The sequence below is a fragment of the Pelodiscus sinensis genome, chromosome 12, assembly GCF_052426305.1.
Source record: "Pelodiscus sinensis isolate ZL-2025 chromosome 12, ASM5242630v1, whole genome shotgun sequence".
Lineage (NCBI taxonomy): Eukaryota > Metazoa > Chordata > Testudines > Trionychidae > Pelodiscus > Pelodiscus sinensis.
Genome location: NC_143063.1, coordinates 15451806 through 15468366, shown reverse-complemented (window position 1 = coordinate 15468366; position 16561 = coordinate 15451806). Strand labels below are relative to the sequence as shown.

At 44.4% G+C, this 16561-nt stretch overlaps 1 protein-coding gene across 1 annotated transcript in view; it reads left to right on the top strand.

The window, feature by feature from the left end:
* The window catches only part of LPCAT2 (lysophosphatidylcholine acyltransferase 2), a 61742-nt gene that overhangs the window by 6925 nt on the left and 38256 nt on the right, over positions 1-16561 (top strand). The window contains exons 2-6 of the mRNA XM_006121110.4: positions 4079-4218; positions 5297-5514; positions 6990-7102; positions 11389-11449; positions 13021-13079. Coding sequence (XP_006121172.2) covers positions 4079-4218; positions 5297-5514; positions 6990-7102; positions 11389-11449; positions 13021-13079 — 591 coding nt within the window. The remainder of the gene's footprint in view (positions 1-4078; positions 4219-5296; positions 5515-6989; positions 7103-11388; positions 11450-13020; positions 13080-16561) is intronic.

Genomic DNA, 16561 nt, shown 5'->3' with positions numbered 1-16561 from the left:
TAAATAAGGCCAAATTTACTTTTGAATGAAGAAGATCTAGTTGTCTTTGGAGCAGGGGGATGCCATGACAAGACTGAAGGAATGCTGAAACAAGTGCATGAGAGACAGACAAAAGGAACGTTGGAGCCAAAGGAATGTATGGAAGAATAGGCAGAGCTGTTCCATCCATAAGATGAATCGGGGCGGCTGCCCCAGACCCCATGTTTTTGGGGGCCTGCGGAGGCCATCCCAACTGTCCTATGGATGGGAGGGACCTGCAGGATTATGGCCCAGCACAGCACCAGCAAGGGTCACCTTCCCCCGTCGCACTCACCACGTGCGCAGCGGGAGCCAGAGTGGTCTGGCAGTTCTCTCCATGCTGCCCTGCCACCCTCTCCTGGTTTGCTGTGCACGGCTGCTCAGTGGCAGCAAGAAGCAGAGCACTGCAGCCATGGTGTGCCCAACTTCCTGCCACTGTGGAGAAGTGAGGCACAGCAGACTGGGAGGGTGGTGTGCTAGAGTGGAGCAGGCTGCTGGGCTGCTCTGGCTTCCGCCCGCCGAGTGGTGAGTGTGTGTGGGGAGGGGACTCCTGCTGCCACTGCACTAGAGCCCAGTAATCCTCTGGGCTGTGTTGCTTCGGAGGTGGGGGTGGGGCAGTTGCCTCGGGTCCCATGACTGGGGCACTGGGAAGTGTTGCCCAGGCCCTGTGCCCCCCCTTGCGATGGCCCTAAAAATAGGATGAATAATACTTAGAAATGTTTTAAATCTCCAGCATGAATTATAAACAATAGTTCATTTAAAAGGGAGAGGTAAGAATCAATACAGCGGATTGATAGTTTGGTAGAGATCATTCAGCTGCATTAATGTTTTCAGAGGTTATTTCCTGAGTGGGGCAGATGTTTGGCCTTTATTTACTGACCACAAAGTAGTCATTTGTAAAAATCAGATTAGAAATGCTGTCTTTGAGGGAGGAATGCTGCTACTGGTTTAAAAATGGTAATGCTTGCATGGTTGCTAATTAGAGCCAATTATCTGATCTGACGCTAAAATAACTTGCTTGTTTTTTGCATGATACACTTCTTGCTGCAATGCACCTGTCTAGTGTTGGAAGTTCATTGGTAAATGGATATGAATGTAATGATAATTGAGATATAACTTTCAAAATGAGGGGTTCCCAAAATAGCTACTTTTGTTTATACTGAATTTTGTTTTTGACCTGATTGAAAAACATTGTGGAATTATTTCAAGATTTCTTAAATGATTAAGTAATTATCCTATTTCATTGTGATTAGTTATGTTGAGAGTCTTCATGGCATCTAGTCATATCTTGTGATGACTATGATTTGTGCATATACATGTTATACACAGCAGCAGTATCTACTATATATTTTAAGAGTTTAAAATCATAGGGCTGGAAGAGACCTCAGGAGGTCATCGAGTCCAACTCCAACTAAATCATCCAAGGATTATATCAAGGGGCTTTGTCAAGCCAGGACTTAAAAACCTCTAGGGATGGAGATTCTACCATCTCCCCAGGGAACCCATTCCAGTGCTTCATCACCCTCCTGGTAAAATAGTATTTCCTAATATCCAACCTAGACCTCCCCCACTGCAGCTTGAGACCATTGTTCCTATTTCTGTCATCCGTCACTACTGAGAACAGCCTCTCTCCATCCTCTTTGGAACCTCCCTTCAGGTAGTTAAAGGCTGCTATCAAATCCCCCCTCACTCTTCTGCAGACTAAACAAGCCCAAATCCCACAGCCTCTCCTCGTAAGTCATGTGCTCTAGCCCCCTAATTATTTTGTTGCCCTCTGCTGAACCTTCTCCAGTGTGTCCACATCCTTTCTGTAGCAGACGCAATACTCCAGATGTGGCCTCACCAGTGCCGAATAAAGGGGAATAATAACTTCTCTAGATGTGCTGGCAATACTCCTCCTAATGCACCTTCTTGGCTACAAGGGCACACTGTTGACTAATATCCAGCTTCTCATCCACTGTAACCCTCAGTCCTTTTCTGCCGAATTGCTGCTTAGCCAGTTGATCCCCATCTTGTAGCAGTGCTTGGGATTCTTCCTTCCTAAGTGCAGGATTCTGCACTTCTCCTGTTGATCCTCATCAGTTTTCTTTTGGCCCAATCCCCCAATATGTCTAGGTCACTCTGGACCAGGGATGGGCAAAAGGGCCTCCGTGGGCAGAATCCGGCCCGCCAAGTGGGTGGATCCGGCCTGCGGAGGCTTTGCCGCTCCCCTGCCACTAGGCCAATTAGGGCCTGGGGGTGGGGGGAGTGTGCGAAGTTTCCTCTGCTCTGCCAGGAGCATGCTGTGCTTGGAAGCGCCAGGCACTCCTGGCAGGGCTGGAGGAGGCTTTGCACACTCCCTCATCCCCAGGCCAGTTAGGGCCTGAGGGTGGAGGAGCGCACAAAGTTTCCTCTGCCCTGGCCCTGCCCTGTGAGGAGCACGCAGCACTTAGAAGTGCTGCATGTTCCTGGCAAGGCGGGAGAAGACTTTGCGCGCTCCCCTGCCCCCGGCCCTGATTAGCCTGGGGGTGGGGAGCACACGATGCCTCCTCCTGCCCTGCCAGGAGCTTATGGTGCTTTTAAGCGCTATGCAGGGCAGGGACAGAGCGGAGGAAACTTCAAATGCTCCCCCACCCCCAGGCCCTGATTGACCAGGGGGCGGGGGAGCATGGGAAGTCTCCTCCCAGCCAGGGGCATGGGCACCTAGGGAAAACGGGGAGGTGTGGACGGTTGGACAAAGGTGCTCTCCCACCCCCAGACCAATCATGGTTTCGGGTGGTGGGGAGCCCGGAAGTATCCTGGTCTCGCCCCTTCTGCTTGAGGCCCCGCCAAAAATTATTACAAAAATTACAAAAAATTATTGCCCACCTCTGCTCTGGACCGTATTCCTACCCTCCAGCAGTTTGTCTGTTTGCTCAAGAACTTCTCCTAAACAGTAAGGGCAAGGACCACCAAATTCAGTATACAGTTTCCTCCTATCAGAGCTTAAAGCAAAGTAAGGGTTTGGTTGTACCAAGAAATTGGGATATGCCTGGAAAGGTATTGCTTCTCATAAAACTATACAGGAAACAGTCAGAATCACCAAGCCGGTGAGAGAGGGTGGGGAGGGACATGCCCCCCTCTAGGACTGCCACAGCCTCAAGCCCCACCAAGGGCACCCTTTAGGGAGGGCGGTGGGGCTGAAGCCCTCCTCTCTCCCCGATTTGTACAAGGACATTGCTGACTGTTCCTCTTCATTGGGAAGTGAGGGGAAAGTGCTAAGGATGTGAAAGGTCAACCAGTAAGCCTCACCCTAAATGGGTAATGCTTACTGATCCCAGTTTACCAATAGGGGCTGGAGGGGCTTCCCATCCACCCCTGGAAGGGGGCTGCTCCATCCTTGCAGAGCCTGCCGAAGCAGCCTCTTGTCTGTGGTGCATTCAACTGCCAGTATTTAAGCAGAGCCGGCAGCACATGCAACCATTATGATTCAGAGTGGTTATATGGTTACATTTTTAATCACATTTTTACATCTCTAGAAAGTGCACAGTTTGCTGCATTCCTCAGTCTGGATGGTGAACGCAGGGGGCAAACTTGGATCTAACCCAGCTGGGGGATACGCACTCCTCCCTTGGCTGTGCCTGTGGGAGCTGCAGCCACCATAGAGAGGTGCTTCTTCCCTAGCCCCAAACTGCTGCCATAAGAGAGTGGGGTAGTCCTCTTTCTCCAGAGCAACCTGCAACCCCTCATCCCCAACTCCATCCCAGAGCAATGATTCAAATTATGCACGGACATTTTCATTTTATTTTCCAAAACATAAAAATGAAGTACCTGTGCAACTAAATCTTCTAGTTGTAGAATAAAGCAGAATAGAGTTACAGCATAATAAAGTTTAGTACTCTGTCAAATATTTGCATTCCAGATTAGTTTGTGGTTCTGCTGAGGCTGTTCCAAAATTAGGCTTTGCATTGTGGGTGTGTTCCCTAGGACCAGGACTGAGAAAACAAAAAGATGGTAATGCTGTTTGGTTACTGACTATCTCAACTGGATGGAAATTTGTCATGTAGTTCAATCTTTTCTTTCTTTTTTTCCCTCTCTGCAGACTGTCCTGTTGGGAATTATCCTGCTTCCACTTCGTGCTATATGCATTGCATTAATTTTGCTGCTAGCATGGCCATTTGCAGCACTTGCAGCTTTCTGCTCTTCTGGGAGAGAGTCTGTGCCACTCGTGGGATGGAAGAGGTAAAAAGCAATTGTCAAACTTTGGGTAACTTTTAGTGGTGTATTTTAAAAGCTCCAAACTTTAATAAAATGTTTCCTTTAGAAATAACCAAAGATATTTTAAATGATAGATCAAAGAAGGATTGCAAATACATGTTGTGGATAATTGTGTTTGCTTCACATCTTGAAATTTAACAGCATTTTTGGTGCATTTGTTCTGAGTGATTGTAAAACAGAAATAAGGGTTTTGCAGCCTCATGCAATTTTCAAATAATCTGTGTGGCGAGCTATGTAGCATGCTCAGCTCATTACTGCAGAGACTTTGGGATTAATTTAGTTGTTAAAGACAGGCATTTTGCAAGACAGGCCTTTCCTTACAGGTGGTGCGGGAAAGGAATATTTGGACTGTGGATTGGAGTACTTACTAAGAAAGGAAGTAAAAACACCTTTGGATTTCTACTCAAGAATGATGGGAACAAGAAAATACATTCCTGTATATTGCTGATGTTTCATTATAGACAGAGTTTATGTTTGGCCACCTTTGTGCTCAGATTGCTCAATATTATTATGGATGACAGCAAAAATGTGACACCTCACAAGTCTCTTCTAGCTGTGATGTCACCAAAGAGCTGTTTCACAGTTATGTTTATTAAGTAGGGATTCTGGGATTTTATCACTCAGCTTTGGGCCTTTCAATATCTTGGGTGCATTCCAGATTCTTCCCTCATTGCAGTCATATGATACCAGGCGTGAATAACAAATCGGAAATGGGTTGCAGAAAAACTGTGGAGTAGCTAAGAGTTAAAATGCCTCTTTAAAGGAACATGATCATTTTCTATCTTAATCAGGGTTTCTTTATTAAAACTGATCATTAAAAAATAAGATTGATGCTATTTGACTGGATAAGTTTGATTCAAAGTGGAATCTGTACGGTGTTTAAAATAAAAAGGAGCAGTAGCATCTGGTTTCCCACATAGATATAGTTCCAGTATGGAAACCCTACTTACATGCTCCTTATTTTAAGGTGGGAAAGAAATGATGGCCTGAGCAACTAATGGAATTTATTCACTTATGCATGCTATTTATTTTGTTTTTAAAGGACAATGACCCAGTGTGCCCTCCAGTGCTTTGCTCATGTTATTTTCTTCTTGATGGGCTTCCAAGTTAAAGTGAAGGGGAAAGTAGCAGGACCCTTGGAAGCCCCAATCTTCGTTGTAGCTCCTCACTCAAGCTTCTTTGATGGAATTGTTTGTGTCATAGCTGGATTGCCGTCCATGGTATCCAGATTAGAGAACCTGTCAGCCCCAGTATTTGGCAGTAAGTATTTATGAAGTTACAGATAAAGGATTAAAAGTATCATAGTGGCATAGGAGCCAAAGTCCTATTTAAAAAGTGCCAGATGTTCAGAGATTTAGGCACTTAAAAATGCAACTAGGTCCCTAGTGGGATTTTTGGAACTCAATGGAAGGTAGGCTCCTACCTTCCTTAGGCTTTTCTGAATATCCCACCATGCATCTTAGGAGTCTAAATATCTTTGAAAAGCTGACCTATATCTCCACTGTCTTACGCTACTTAACACTGTCTTGTCATTCTTTTTAGCTCCATTAAGACAATGGACATGACTTCTGTACATGACTCAAGTGACCTTTGACAGTTATCCCTCTAGTCATGAGCCAGAAGATTCTCCTGTTTGATGGTGTTTGGCTTTGGGCAACCTGAATGGAATGGGGAATGGTTGGGAGCTTCCCAGAAATTCCTGACTGTTGGGTGGAAGGAAGGAGGAGAAAGATAAAGGGGCTGTAAGTTGGGGATGTCGGTTTAAAAACAAATGACCTTATGTTCGATATATATGGTAACCTTATGTTCTATATATAAACTGATAGTTAAGCTGCCCACTTGCCAAGCTAAGTTGTCCTCTTGCCATCCTAAATTTATTACTTGACAGGGATGGATGAATGGATTTGTCAGGTCCTTAAAATGCTTGATTTGCAGATGAGCTACAAATTACTTAGTGTGTTGGGGGTGGAGAATTATATAAAGAAAATGCAGAACAAATCCATACTAAGGAAATTTTAAAAAATGGCATATTCTTGCCACTGCTTCCTAGGCTTAAGCTCTCTGAGTATTTCTGCTTTTTGTGTATGTGTCACAGGGCTGTGAAGAAGTTATGTAAAAAAGAAACCAGTTTTTAGAATAGGATATATGCTTGATTTTTCCCTTTGTCTGATCCTCCTCCGCCTCTCTCCCCAAGAAAAAAGAAGACTTGTACTTTTATTATTACTTTGGGACATATATATGCTGTAGCCCTTTCACTAATCTCACATCCTTTATTGTTTATGGTGGCCAGCCTGAAGTTTACAGCATTTTTCAAAAGCAATATAACTCAAAGCCCAACTCCCAGTAGGCAACTAGGAAAAATAACCCAAAAACACTAGGCTAGCATGAGAGATGTACTTATATTTGCTATGTAGCGTAGGGAGTACAGGGCAGGAAAGATGGTCTCACAGTCAGTGCAGGATTGGGACTTGGGAGACCTGCATTCAGTTTGTGCCACAGCTTGTTTGAACTTGGGTAGAAATCACACAATTTCTCTTTATTAGGGGCAGTAATATCATGATTTTCCCATCCTTGGTCTGTCTTTTCTATTTAGACTGGAAGCTGATCAAGGCAGGGTCTGTTTCTTACTATGCACTTATTCAGTGCCTAGGACAGTGGCACTTGATCTCAAGTTGGATTTCTGGGCTATTAGTCTGCTATGAATAATAAGGATAACTGGAATCTTTCTTTCACAGCAATTCTCAGAGCCCTCCAGCCTGTAGTGGTTTCACGTGTAGACCCAGATTCTCGAAGGAATACAATCAATGAGATAACTAAACGAGCAACATCAGGCGGCCAGTGGCCACAGGTAAAATGGGCTGTAAAGTGTCAGCTTTCCTTTTAAATTGTGAAGCTTAAGCTTTAAAAGTCCTATTCACGTGGGTACCGGCCTGTAGCTGTAACACTCAAACCAAAGGAGATAATATCAACCCTTTAGGATTTATAAAAGGCTTTTAAAAAAGGAAAGGGAATTAGTTCCAGCATAATTACTTTTGAATGAATTAGGAATCAATTAAGAAGCTAAATGTACTAATGTGAAAAATACATGTCCAGGACACTCACGGGGATGCTTTTTTCCCCTCTGTCCACCCCCAGGTTTGGGGCCTTGAGCCTGTTGACCAGGTTGCTTGAAATTTAATAGGCATTTGGCTTCACCTATATTTTGGAAGCCACTTTACCCTCTGTAAGAACATAACATAAGGACAACCATCCTGGGACAGACCAAAGGTCCATCCAGCCCAGTATCTTATCTTCTGACAGTGGCCAATGTCAGTTGCCCTAGAGGGAATGAACAGAACAGGCAATCATCACACGCAGGGCTCGCCGAACCGCGGCAAGCCCCGCTCGCCAGCCGCACTGTCCGGCGATCTGCGCATGCGCAGATCACCTGAACCTGGCTCTTCCGGGTTGAAATCTACTTGCCACAGGCGAGTAGATTATATTATTTGTCGCACCCTGATCACATGGACCATTCCCTGTAATCTAGTCCCAGATTCTGGCAAATAGAGTCTAGGGACACCATCTCTGTGCATCCTGGATAATAGCTGTTGATGGACCTATCCTCCATAAATTTAGCTTGTTCTTATTTGAACTCTGGTATAGTCTTGGCCTTTGCAAAATCCTCTGACAAGGAGTTCCACAGGTTGTGTGTTGCATTAAAAATACCTCTGTTTCTTTGTTTTAAACCTGCTGCCTATTAATTTCATGTGGTAAATCCTGATTCTTGTGTTATGAGAAGGACTAAATAGCACTTTCCATGTTTACTTTCTCCACACCAGTCATGATCATCTTATTTCCAAGCTGAAAAGTTCCAGCCTTATTAACCTTTCCTCATATGAAAGCCCTTCCATACGCCTAATAATTTTTGTTGCTCTTTTCTGAACCTTTTCCAATTCAAATAAATATTTCTTGCAACCACCCCTGCACACAGTATTCATGAAGTGGGTGTACTATGAATTTATATCGAGGCAATAAGATATTTTCTGTCTTATTATTTATCCCTTTCCTACTGGTTCCCAACGTTCTGTTAGCTTTTTTTTCTCGGAGTGTTGTTGCACAGCGAGTGGATGTTTTAAGACTCATAGACTTTAAGGTCAGAAGGGACCATTATGATCATCTAGTCTGACCCCCTGCACAGTGCAGGCCACAGAATCTCACCCACCCCTCCTAGAATAATCCTCTCACCTATATCTCAGATATTGAAGCCTTCAAATACTTTGAAGACCCCAAGATGCAGAGAATCCTCTAGCTGTGATCTGTACCCCATGCTACAGAGGAAGAGAACTATCCACAGTGATACCAACGTCTCTTTCTTGAGTGATCACAGCAAATTTACACCCCTCATTATCATTTGTCTGTCAAATTCAGCATGAGAATAATGAGACATCTGCTGCACACATACTTGCGTTGGGCAACTTTTCAGCACCTCTGCTTCGAGGATGACACCCTTTCCAGCCTGAATAGCTGGATGCTGAGGACCTCTGTGGAGAATTTCATGCTTGTGACAAATGGAAAAACAAAGCTGCTCCACAGTTACTGTGCCAGGCTAAGGGCTGGGCTGGGTCCTGGAGCCTTAGCATACCCCATTCTTCTTGGAAGAGCAAAGCCTAAAGGATCGCTGTAGAAAATGACCCTCTAGCTCTGACTTGAGCCCACTGCTGCCCCTTCATAACCCATTCCCCAGCTGAACTCCCCTAGACTCTCTGACCATTGGAATGGCACCTCTTCTACTATGTGTGGAGCTTTGAAAGACAAAGGAGCATCCAAGGTAGAAATCTGCACAAGATCTCATGCTGGTATCTGTGGTGTTTGCTTTTGTTTTTAGGGAACTGATTCGGTGGCTGAAATATCATGGGAGCTTTTTTTCTCAGAGCTGGTCCCTTCCTGAATGATTGGAACAGCATGAGGAAACTGGCTCTCGGTTTGTTTTTGTTTCTGAAGGAAAAATGAAAAGCCTGTGACAAATCAAAGACTCCACTAGCAAGATATTTGTGCTTCTGTTGAACTTGAACGTACAGCCCTCATTATAAGGGAGATGTTGGGACAGACAGCAGCCATAGATTCCCATTTCCAGGAGCAAAAAAATCCCACAATATATGTCATTTTCTCCCCAGGATGGATTACTTAAATGTAGCATGCATCATTTTCATTTCACAAGCAGCTTGCTCCAGGTTCTTTAGTTACAATTTAGGCTTCTTAAATTTGACTTACAAGTGCATGTTCAAATTTGCTTTATGCGTTTATACAGCCTTCTTTGTTGTTTTTCCATTTGCCTCAGGTATGGAACTCTACCAGGCAGGCATTTTCATCAACCCCCTCCCCACAGGTCACTTCTAGGAAGGCTTTCGAATAATGTTGTGCTTAGAAATGGAGGTGTAATTGAGCAAGTGCAGTTCATTGTTTTGCATGAAATGCATGGGTGGATGGCATGTAGGCCGGTGCACCAGAGCTCTGCTGAAGACCAGGTCAGACACAAATATGGCTTTAAGATAGCTTTGCGCTATCCCACGTCCCCACAAGTATTGGGGGCTTCTTAGGCTTGTGGCATAAAGTAGAGTAGCTTTGTGGATTCCAGGCTGACCAAGGAGGAATAGCTAAGTGACCAACCCAGAGTTGTGAAATGAGACAGTGGCCAAGTTGAGCCCACGCTTCTCTGACTTTCTGTCCTGGGCATTACCTTTTCTCTTTTTTGGAGGAACCTGACCATGAACATACCTTGGGCCAATATGTAGGGCCAAATGCTACTACTATTACACGGATGCAGAGCAATCCACAGGCCCCTTCCCTTAGAACAGAACACATCAACAGAAGGACGCTCCCGTTAGCAAAAAGGGGGCCAGCTATTCTGGTTGTTTGTTCTTAGCATGTCTGCTGATATAAGTGGCAGATGCTAACCTGGAACACCTGCTGCTGCTGCTCTTATCATCTGTTTCCTTTAATTCCTCAAAAAGTGTTGCAACCTAGGGAGAACTGGCTTTATTTGTCCACTTGATTCTAGAGGTAGGCACATAAAAATTCCTCTGTCTGAGCACTAAGCCCATACCCTTTCATGCCCAAGTACCCAGGTAGTAGTTTTTGTTCTGTTTGCATTATGGTTGATACAGGAATGGTCATGTGTATACCACCTTCTTGCTTCCTCCTTCTTTGGAATTGCTCCTCTGTCATAAATTGGAGCAGCCTCTGGGTTTCCCTGTTTACACTTATGTGCCTATGGCCCCAAGTGGAGTGTCACTGGAGCATAGGAATGCTCACCCTCTCTTTCCCCAGCACTAGTAGGAAGCATCTCTGTGTAATGTTTGTTATGGTGATGCTGTTCAGGAGTTGCATGTTCTTGTCCAGAGAGTTCAGAATTCCAATAGAAGTCCTTTGCCCCGAACAGGCAGAACCCTTGTTGTGAGCTATTTCCCTGTAAGGGTTGGCTGCACTGTGTCACACAGTATCTCTTTCTAATCCATTGGCTCCAGAAAAGGATTCTAAGTCCTCCTGAGTATCCTGTGTGTCTGATTCTGCCAGACGCCAAAGCCATTCAGAACTACGCAATGCTTGCAGAAGCCATCACATCACAGATGCCCCCGCCCTACAGCTGTGTTTTGCTGCTACTCCTTGAGCCGTGATCATATCCTCACAAATGGCATCTAGATTCATGTTGATAGCATCTGTGTTAAGTGCTTGAGTGCCTCCTATGCACTTGATGTCAACCCAGACTCAATGTGCATACAGCTTACAGATCTGTAAGGAGCTCCTAGCAGAAGAAAGAAACAACCACTCATTAAATCCAGCACTAGGTACTTCATGGGAAGCATTGGAGGCCTTTTGTTATCTACTTCAGATTTGTCAAATGACTTCTCCAACTTCCCTCTCTTACGAAGCATTTATTTCCAAATCCAGATGAATAAAATCACTGTCAATCATAGGCACCCTTCACTATTGCTTTCATTTCCTTGCTGACAAACTTGTGATAAACTTGTGATTCAGTATCAGGGCTCATCAACAGCTCAGAAAGCTTGAGTAAAAAGTCACACCTTCAGATATGTATAAGTTGTTACGGTGAAAGTATAAAATCTGTCTTTTATGTATCTTTTTTTCTAATCCAAGGTACTGATTTTCCCAGAAGGCACCTGTACAAATCGTTCTTGCCTGATCACCTTTAAACAAGGTGAGAGACATTATGTTGCATTGCTTTTGTTAGAAAATTATAGGTAGACATGGTTTGCAAAGTCACTTCAGTTAATTCGAGCCAGTAGGTTTGTTTTGTTTAGTCTAAAAGGTAAGGTACGGTCAAATCAAGCACCGCTAAAAAAAGCTACTTTTTGTGCCTGTGCTAGTAATAGATTATTAGAATATTAAAACTTCAGTAGTTTTTGAAATCTCTACTACTTTATACCATTCGCTGCAAGTTTACTTTTAAATTTCTGGCAGCTTGTGGATTGATAATAGACTAGTTATTTGTACTTTGTTTCAGCAGTTTCTGAAACTTTTCAGTTGTTCAATTTTACTGTGTCCTTTTCATGCTTTAGAGCTGTGGCTCCCAAAACTGCTCTGTACGCCTGCTTTGGGAAAGCTGCTAGCAGGCCCCTGCCGCTTTGTTTACTTAACAGCTCCATAACCACATAGCCTTGTGTCTCCCATGGGCTCCAGTTTGTGGGCTGGGGCAGAAGCATGGGGTGCATGAAAGGGTAGGAGGTGCTGGCTCTCAGAGAGGGCTCAGGGCTGGGATATGGGTTGCTGGCTTTGTGGGGGGGAAGAGATGTAGGCGGGGGTGCTGGCTCTGGGAGATTGGCTGGGGATTGTGGTGTGGGTGACACTTACCGGCAGTTGCTACAGGTCGATGGTGCAGCGAGGCCAAGGTAGGTTTCCTGCCAGTCCTGGCTCCATGCTAGGGCCTTGTGTGTATACAGAGGTCTACCCATGGATAGAGATTGGTGTCCACTGAGCTGCAGGGCTCTGCTCTGAGGAGACGCTGTTAAGGTTGCCAGGTGTCCGGTATTGACCCGGACAGTCTGGTATTTTCGCCTCCTCTCTTGTAAATAAATTCAGAAAATACCAGACACCTAACATGTCCAGTATTTTCTAATTTTTTTTCCCAGCCAGGAGGCAAAAATCCTGGGTGCTTACGTGGTTCCGCAGGGAAGCTGTCTGTCCCGGAGCAGGGAGACAAGATGGCCGACGGCCGCCAGCAGCCTGTTAGGGCCAGAAAGCATCATAAAGGGGCCATGCTGGTGTTTTGCTTTTTAGTTTTTTTTGCTGAACAACTTTGGTTCCCCCTCCTTTTTTTTCCTCAACAGAATCTTTTCCTCAGTGGTTATTTTTTGGGGGAGGGAGGTGTTCGGTATTTTTGGTTAAACCATCTCACAACCAAAGGAGAGGAGCACAGTGCCACCGCTGTCAGGATCCAGCTCCCCGCATCAGCAGCTCCTCACAGCATCAGCTCCTCCTAACCATGTAGCTGCACCACTCAGCCCCATCCCACCACTCAAATAGGAGAAGTGGCTGGTGGTGAGGATGTGGGTGTTGCATCCGCTTGGCCAGAAGGGACTCTGGTATCTCTTTTATCTGGTATCTGACTAGTCATGCTTTTAAAAAATAACTGTCAAGCACAACTTTTCTTTTTTTTACATTTCCACTTTTAAATTTTATTTCTCCTCCTACACCAATCTTCCCTTGTCTTAATCATTTAAAATTCTCACGTGGTATTCTTTTATATTAAAAAGTGATTTGTGATTTCAGGAGCCTTTATTCCAGGAGTTCCTGTGCAGCCAGTGCTGCTCCGATATCCAAACAAAGTGGTAAGTAGAATGTTCCCCTTTTTGCAGCTACCAAAGCCAGAAATCAAATCATTCTTAAAAGGCACTGAGGTAGTAGGCAGTCCATTGTCATCAAGTTTAAATGCATCACTAGAGGCCCAGCTGTTTTGCCTTTAAAGGGTGGTTGAGAATTCTCCTGACACGGAAAACTTCCATAATGGAAACCTGGTGTAACTGGCTCTACTGTATCTTTCCTCTTCCTTAATGTGATAGGAGTGTGAGGGCTGTCCTAGGATTGTGGGGAGAGAGGTTGCTTAGATTTCCACTCATGGCTCCACCAAAATTACACTTGGCACATCGGAAGACAGGACCTACCCAGGGCCGGCCCAAGCCTTTCTTGTGCCCTGGGCGCGTGGCCAGGGCCGCTCGAGCCATTCCTGTGCCCCGGGCAGCGGGTGCGCGATGCATGCGCGGCCCCACCCCTCGGCGCTATACACTTTACAACTGCAATCGGGTGCACGGCGCCTGACGGCAGCTCTAAGGGGCAATACGCGGCCGGGCATGTGGCACCCCTTACAGCTGCCATCAGGTTCCCCCCATAGGTTGGCACCCCAGGCAGCTTCCTGGCTAGACCCCCCCTTTAATCCAGCCCTGGACCTACCATTGTGTAATACAACAGAGAGTGCTTAATAAATTAAATACTACTTTAAGAGCACTCTTGCCATATTTTGTTTACGATGTGTGGAAAGCAAATTTGTAAACTAATGTACAACAAGTTCCTTTTTGATTGATTGCAAGCAGGCTCGGCAGTGGGGAGGATGCGTGTGCAAAGGGGTATTTGCCCTGGGGCCCAGCAAGTAGCAGTGGCGGCCGGAGCCCTGGCCCTTTAAATCACCACTGGAACACCACATGGCATGCTCTTGCGGGAGCTCGCAGTGCGGCATGACACACTCTGGGCAGTGCTAAGCGTTGCCCCAACTACACCCCTTCCATTTGAGGTCCCGCCCCTTCCGGGAGCATGGAACTAGGTCCCCTTCTCACCTTGTCCAGGAACCTGGCAAGTCTGTTGCCCCCCGACTGTAAGCCACTTGGAATCAATTCCCTCAGACTAAATTTGTTCTTATTTTTGGGGGGCAGGGTGCTTGGTCTTGGCTTGTCATACTTCTATAATTATTTTCCTAGTACAAATGAGATTACTGCATTCCTTTAAAGCATGTGCTTTGGAAATGCCCTGTTTAGTGCTTCAGTATTAGTATTTGTTTTTGCAATATCTTGTAAAAAATTATGATAACAACACAGTTATCTTTAATATACTTTTCATATTGTAGTATATGTGCAATTGGAAATCAAATACAGTACATTAGAAATGCTTGGGTCCTTCTCCAATGTAGTTAAGTTATGCCTCCGGCATAATTAAATTATTTAGAATAATAAACTCTGCTTTCCTTTTTGTTTCACACTAGTTTAATTAATTGTAACATGCCATAACTTGGTTAGCTTTGAGACAGAAACCATGTTTAATCTGTGTTCTGTAAAGCTGGATACCAGCTTGTGGCTATGTATCTTTCATAGTAATGTTGTGGGGCCCTCGAGAAAACAAATGTGATCTATTAAGAGAAACAACTTTGAAATAATTTCATAAGATAATTACTAGATGGGCCACAAATAGAGAGAGTACATTGCCTCTCAGAAACTTTTTATTAGGAAAGCAAGGAATTTTAAGAATTGTCCTTGATTGCACACCTTGTTCCATACTGCTGAAATATTTACATGGTTGTTTAAACTTGAGGAATACTTTGAACCCCCTGATGCATATATATAACCCCTATTAACTACTTACTCATACATCGGGCAAAACTTGCTGCCCCTGCTCTTACATGTACATAAGAATAATAGGTTGTACGGCATCCAAGAAACTCCAGAAACTTAGACATTAATGAATTTACCTTCACAACACGTGTGAGAAAGGTGAGGTAAATGTTACCCTTAGTTTACAGATGAAGAAACTGAAACATTTTGTCCAAGGTTCCATAAGAGGTGGGTAGCACAGCTGGGAATAAAATTGTGGTCTATTGACTCCTTCAGTGTTTTAATTAAAAAATAACCCTTTTACCTCCTCCCCCTCCCCCCCCGGTGTATCCGCCACTGAATTGTCCTTATGTATTGGCTCCATCAGGCCCCAGTGGCAAGGGGGAGAAAGTCAACAAGAGTGATTACTAAAGGAAGAGTAAAGTCCTTTAATATTTACAAAGCTAAGTGTTTTACATCAGATTGGAAGTAAGCTGATTGAAGCCTTGGCCTTCTTAATATCATTAGATCCTGATCGAAAGCTTACTGAAATCAATGGAAATGTTCCCTTGACTTCAGTGGGCCTATATTGGATGTAGGTAAAATCCTGGCCCTATTAAAATCTATGAAAATTTTGCCATGGACCTGAGTGGGGTCAGATGTTACCCTAGTCTGAAATATACATAAAATGAAATACATTTTTCTCATCACCTCTCACAATTAATTAAAGGTAACTTCAGTTTCCTATCAGCAGGCAGCTGCAAGCACTTGTCATATGGGAATTTGGGGACTTCTGATTCACAGTTTTACTCCTAGTGTCCACCACTCTATCCTTCCAAATGTTAGTAGCTATTAGAGCAATTAATGTCATTGAGCAAACATCAAAGACCCCATGTCACTTATTTAATGGTCATTGTTATAATGAATTAAGCTGTGATTTGGGAGGTACACTCTTCTTCCCTGACGCTTCATTATTACTGCTTTAATACATTCAGCTTTCAGTGGTGTAGACCAGTATACTCCTGTTGTTTTCCTGCTGCCTCTGCACCTCCCCTCCTCTTCTCCGCATCATCACCACATGAAGCATCAAACATTTTGGGGTGGGAACCTGCAAATGGGATCACTTTTGTCGGGTTTTTTAGGGTAGGTGTACACTACTGTTTAAGTTGACCTAACTTACATCACTCAGGGATACCATCCTCCCTCCCCTAGCGATGCAAGTTTTTCACTATTTATAATCGCACTGTATTAGTGGGAGACAGTCTCCTGCCATCATAGCTTTCACGTCTTGCCATGGTAGAGTAGTTATGTCGATGGGAAAGCGCTCTTCCCTTGGCATAGCACATCTTCACCAGACATGTGACAGCGGTGTAGCTGCATCAGTACAGCTGAGCCAGGGTGGCATGTAGTGAAGACATGCCCTTAGATGTCAGTACTCTCCTCTGATGTTATTTCTCCAGTTTACCACACTGGTATTGGGAAGGAGCATTAGGTGAACTCTTTACTACCCTTGCTTTTTCTAATGCTACTTCCCATGCAGTTAAGTAGTGAATCACTTGATTACAATGCATGAATGTAATTTTGCTACTGCCACAAGATTTAGAAAGGTGTCCTTCAATTGACTTCCGTAGTGAAGTTGCAATCATTTCATTCCTTGCCACACTGCAACGTAGTCTGCAGGTTCAAATTAAGTTCAGGGCAAAGACCCAGCACAATTCATGATTTTTTTATTATTA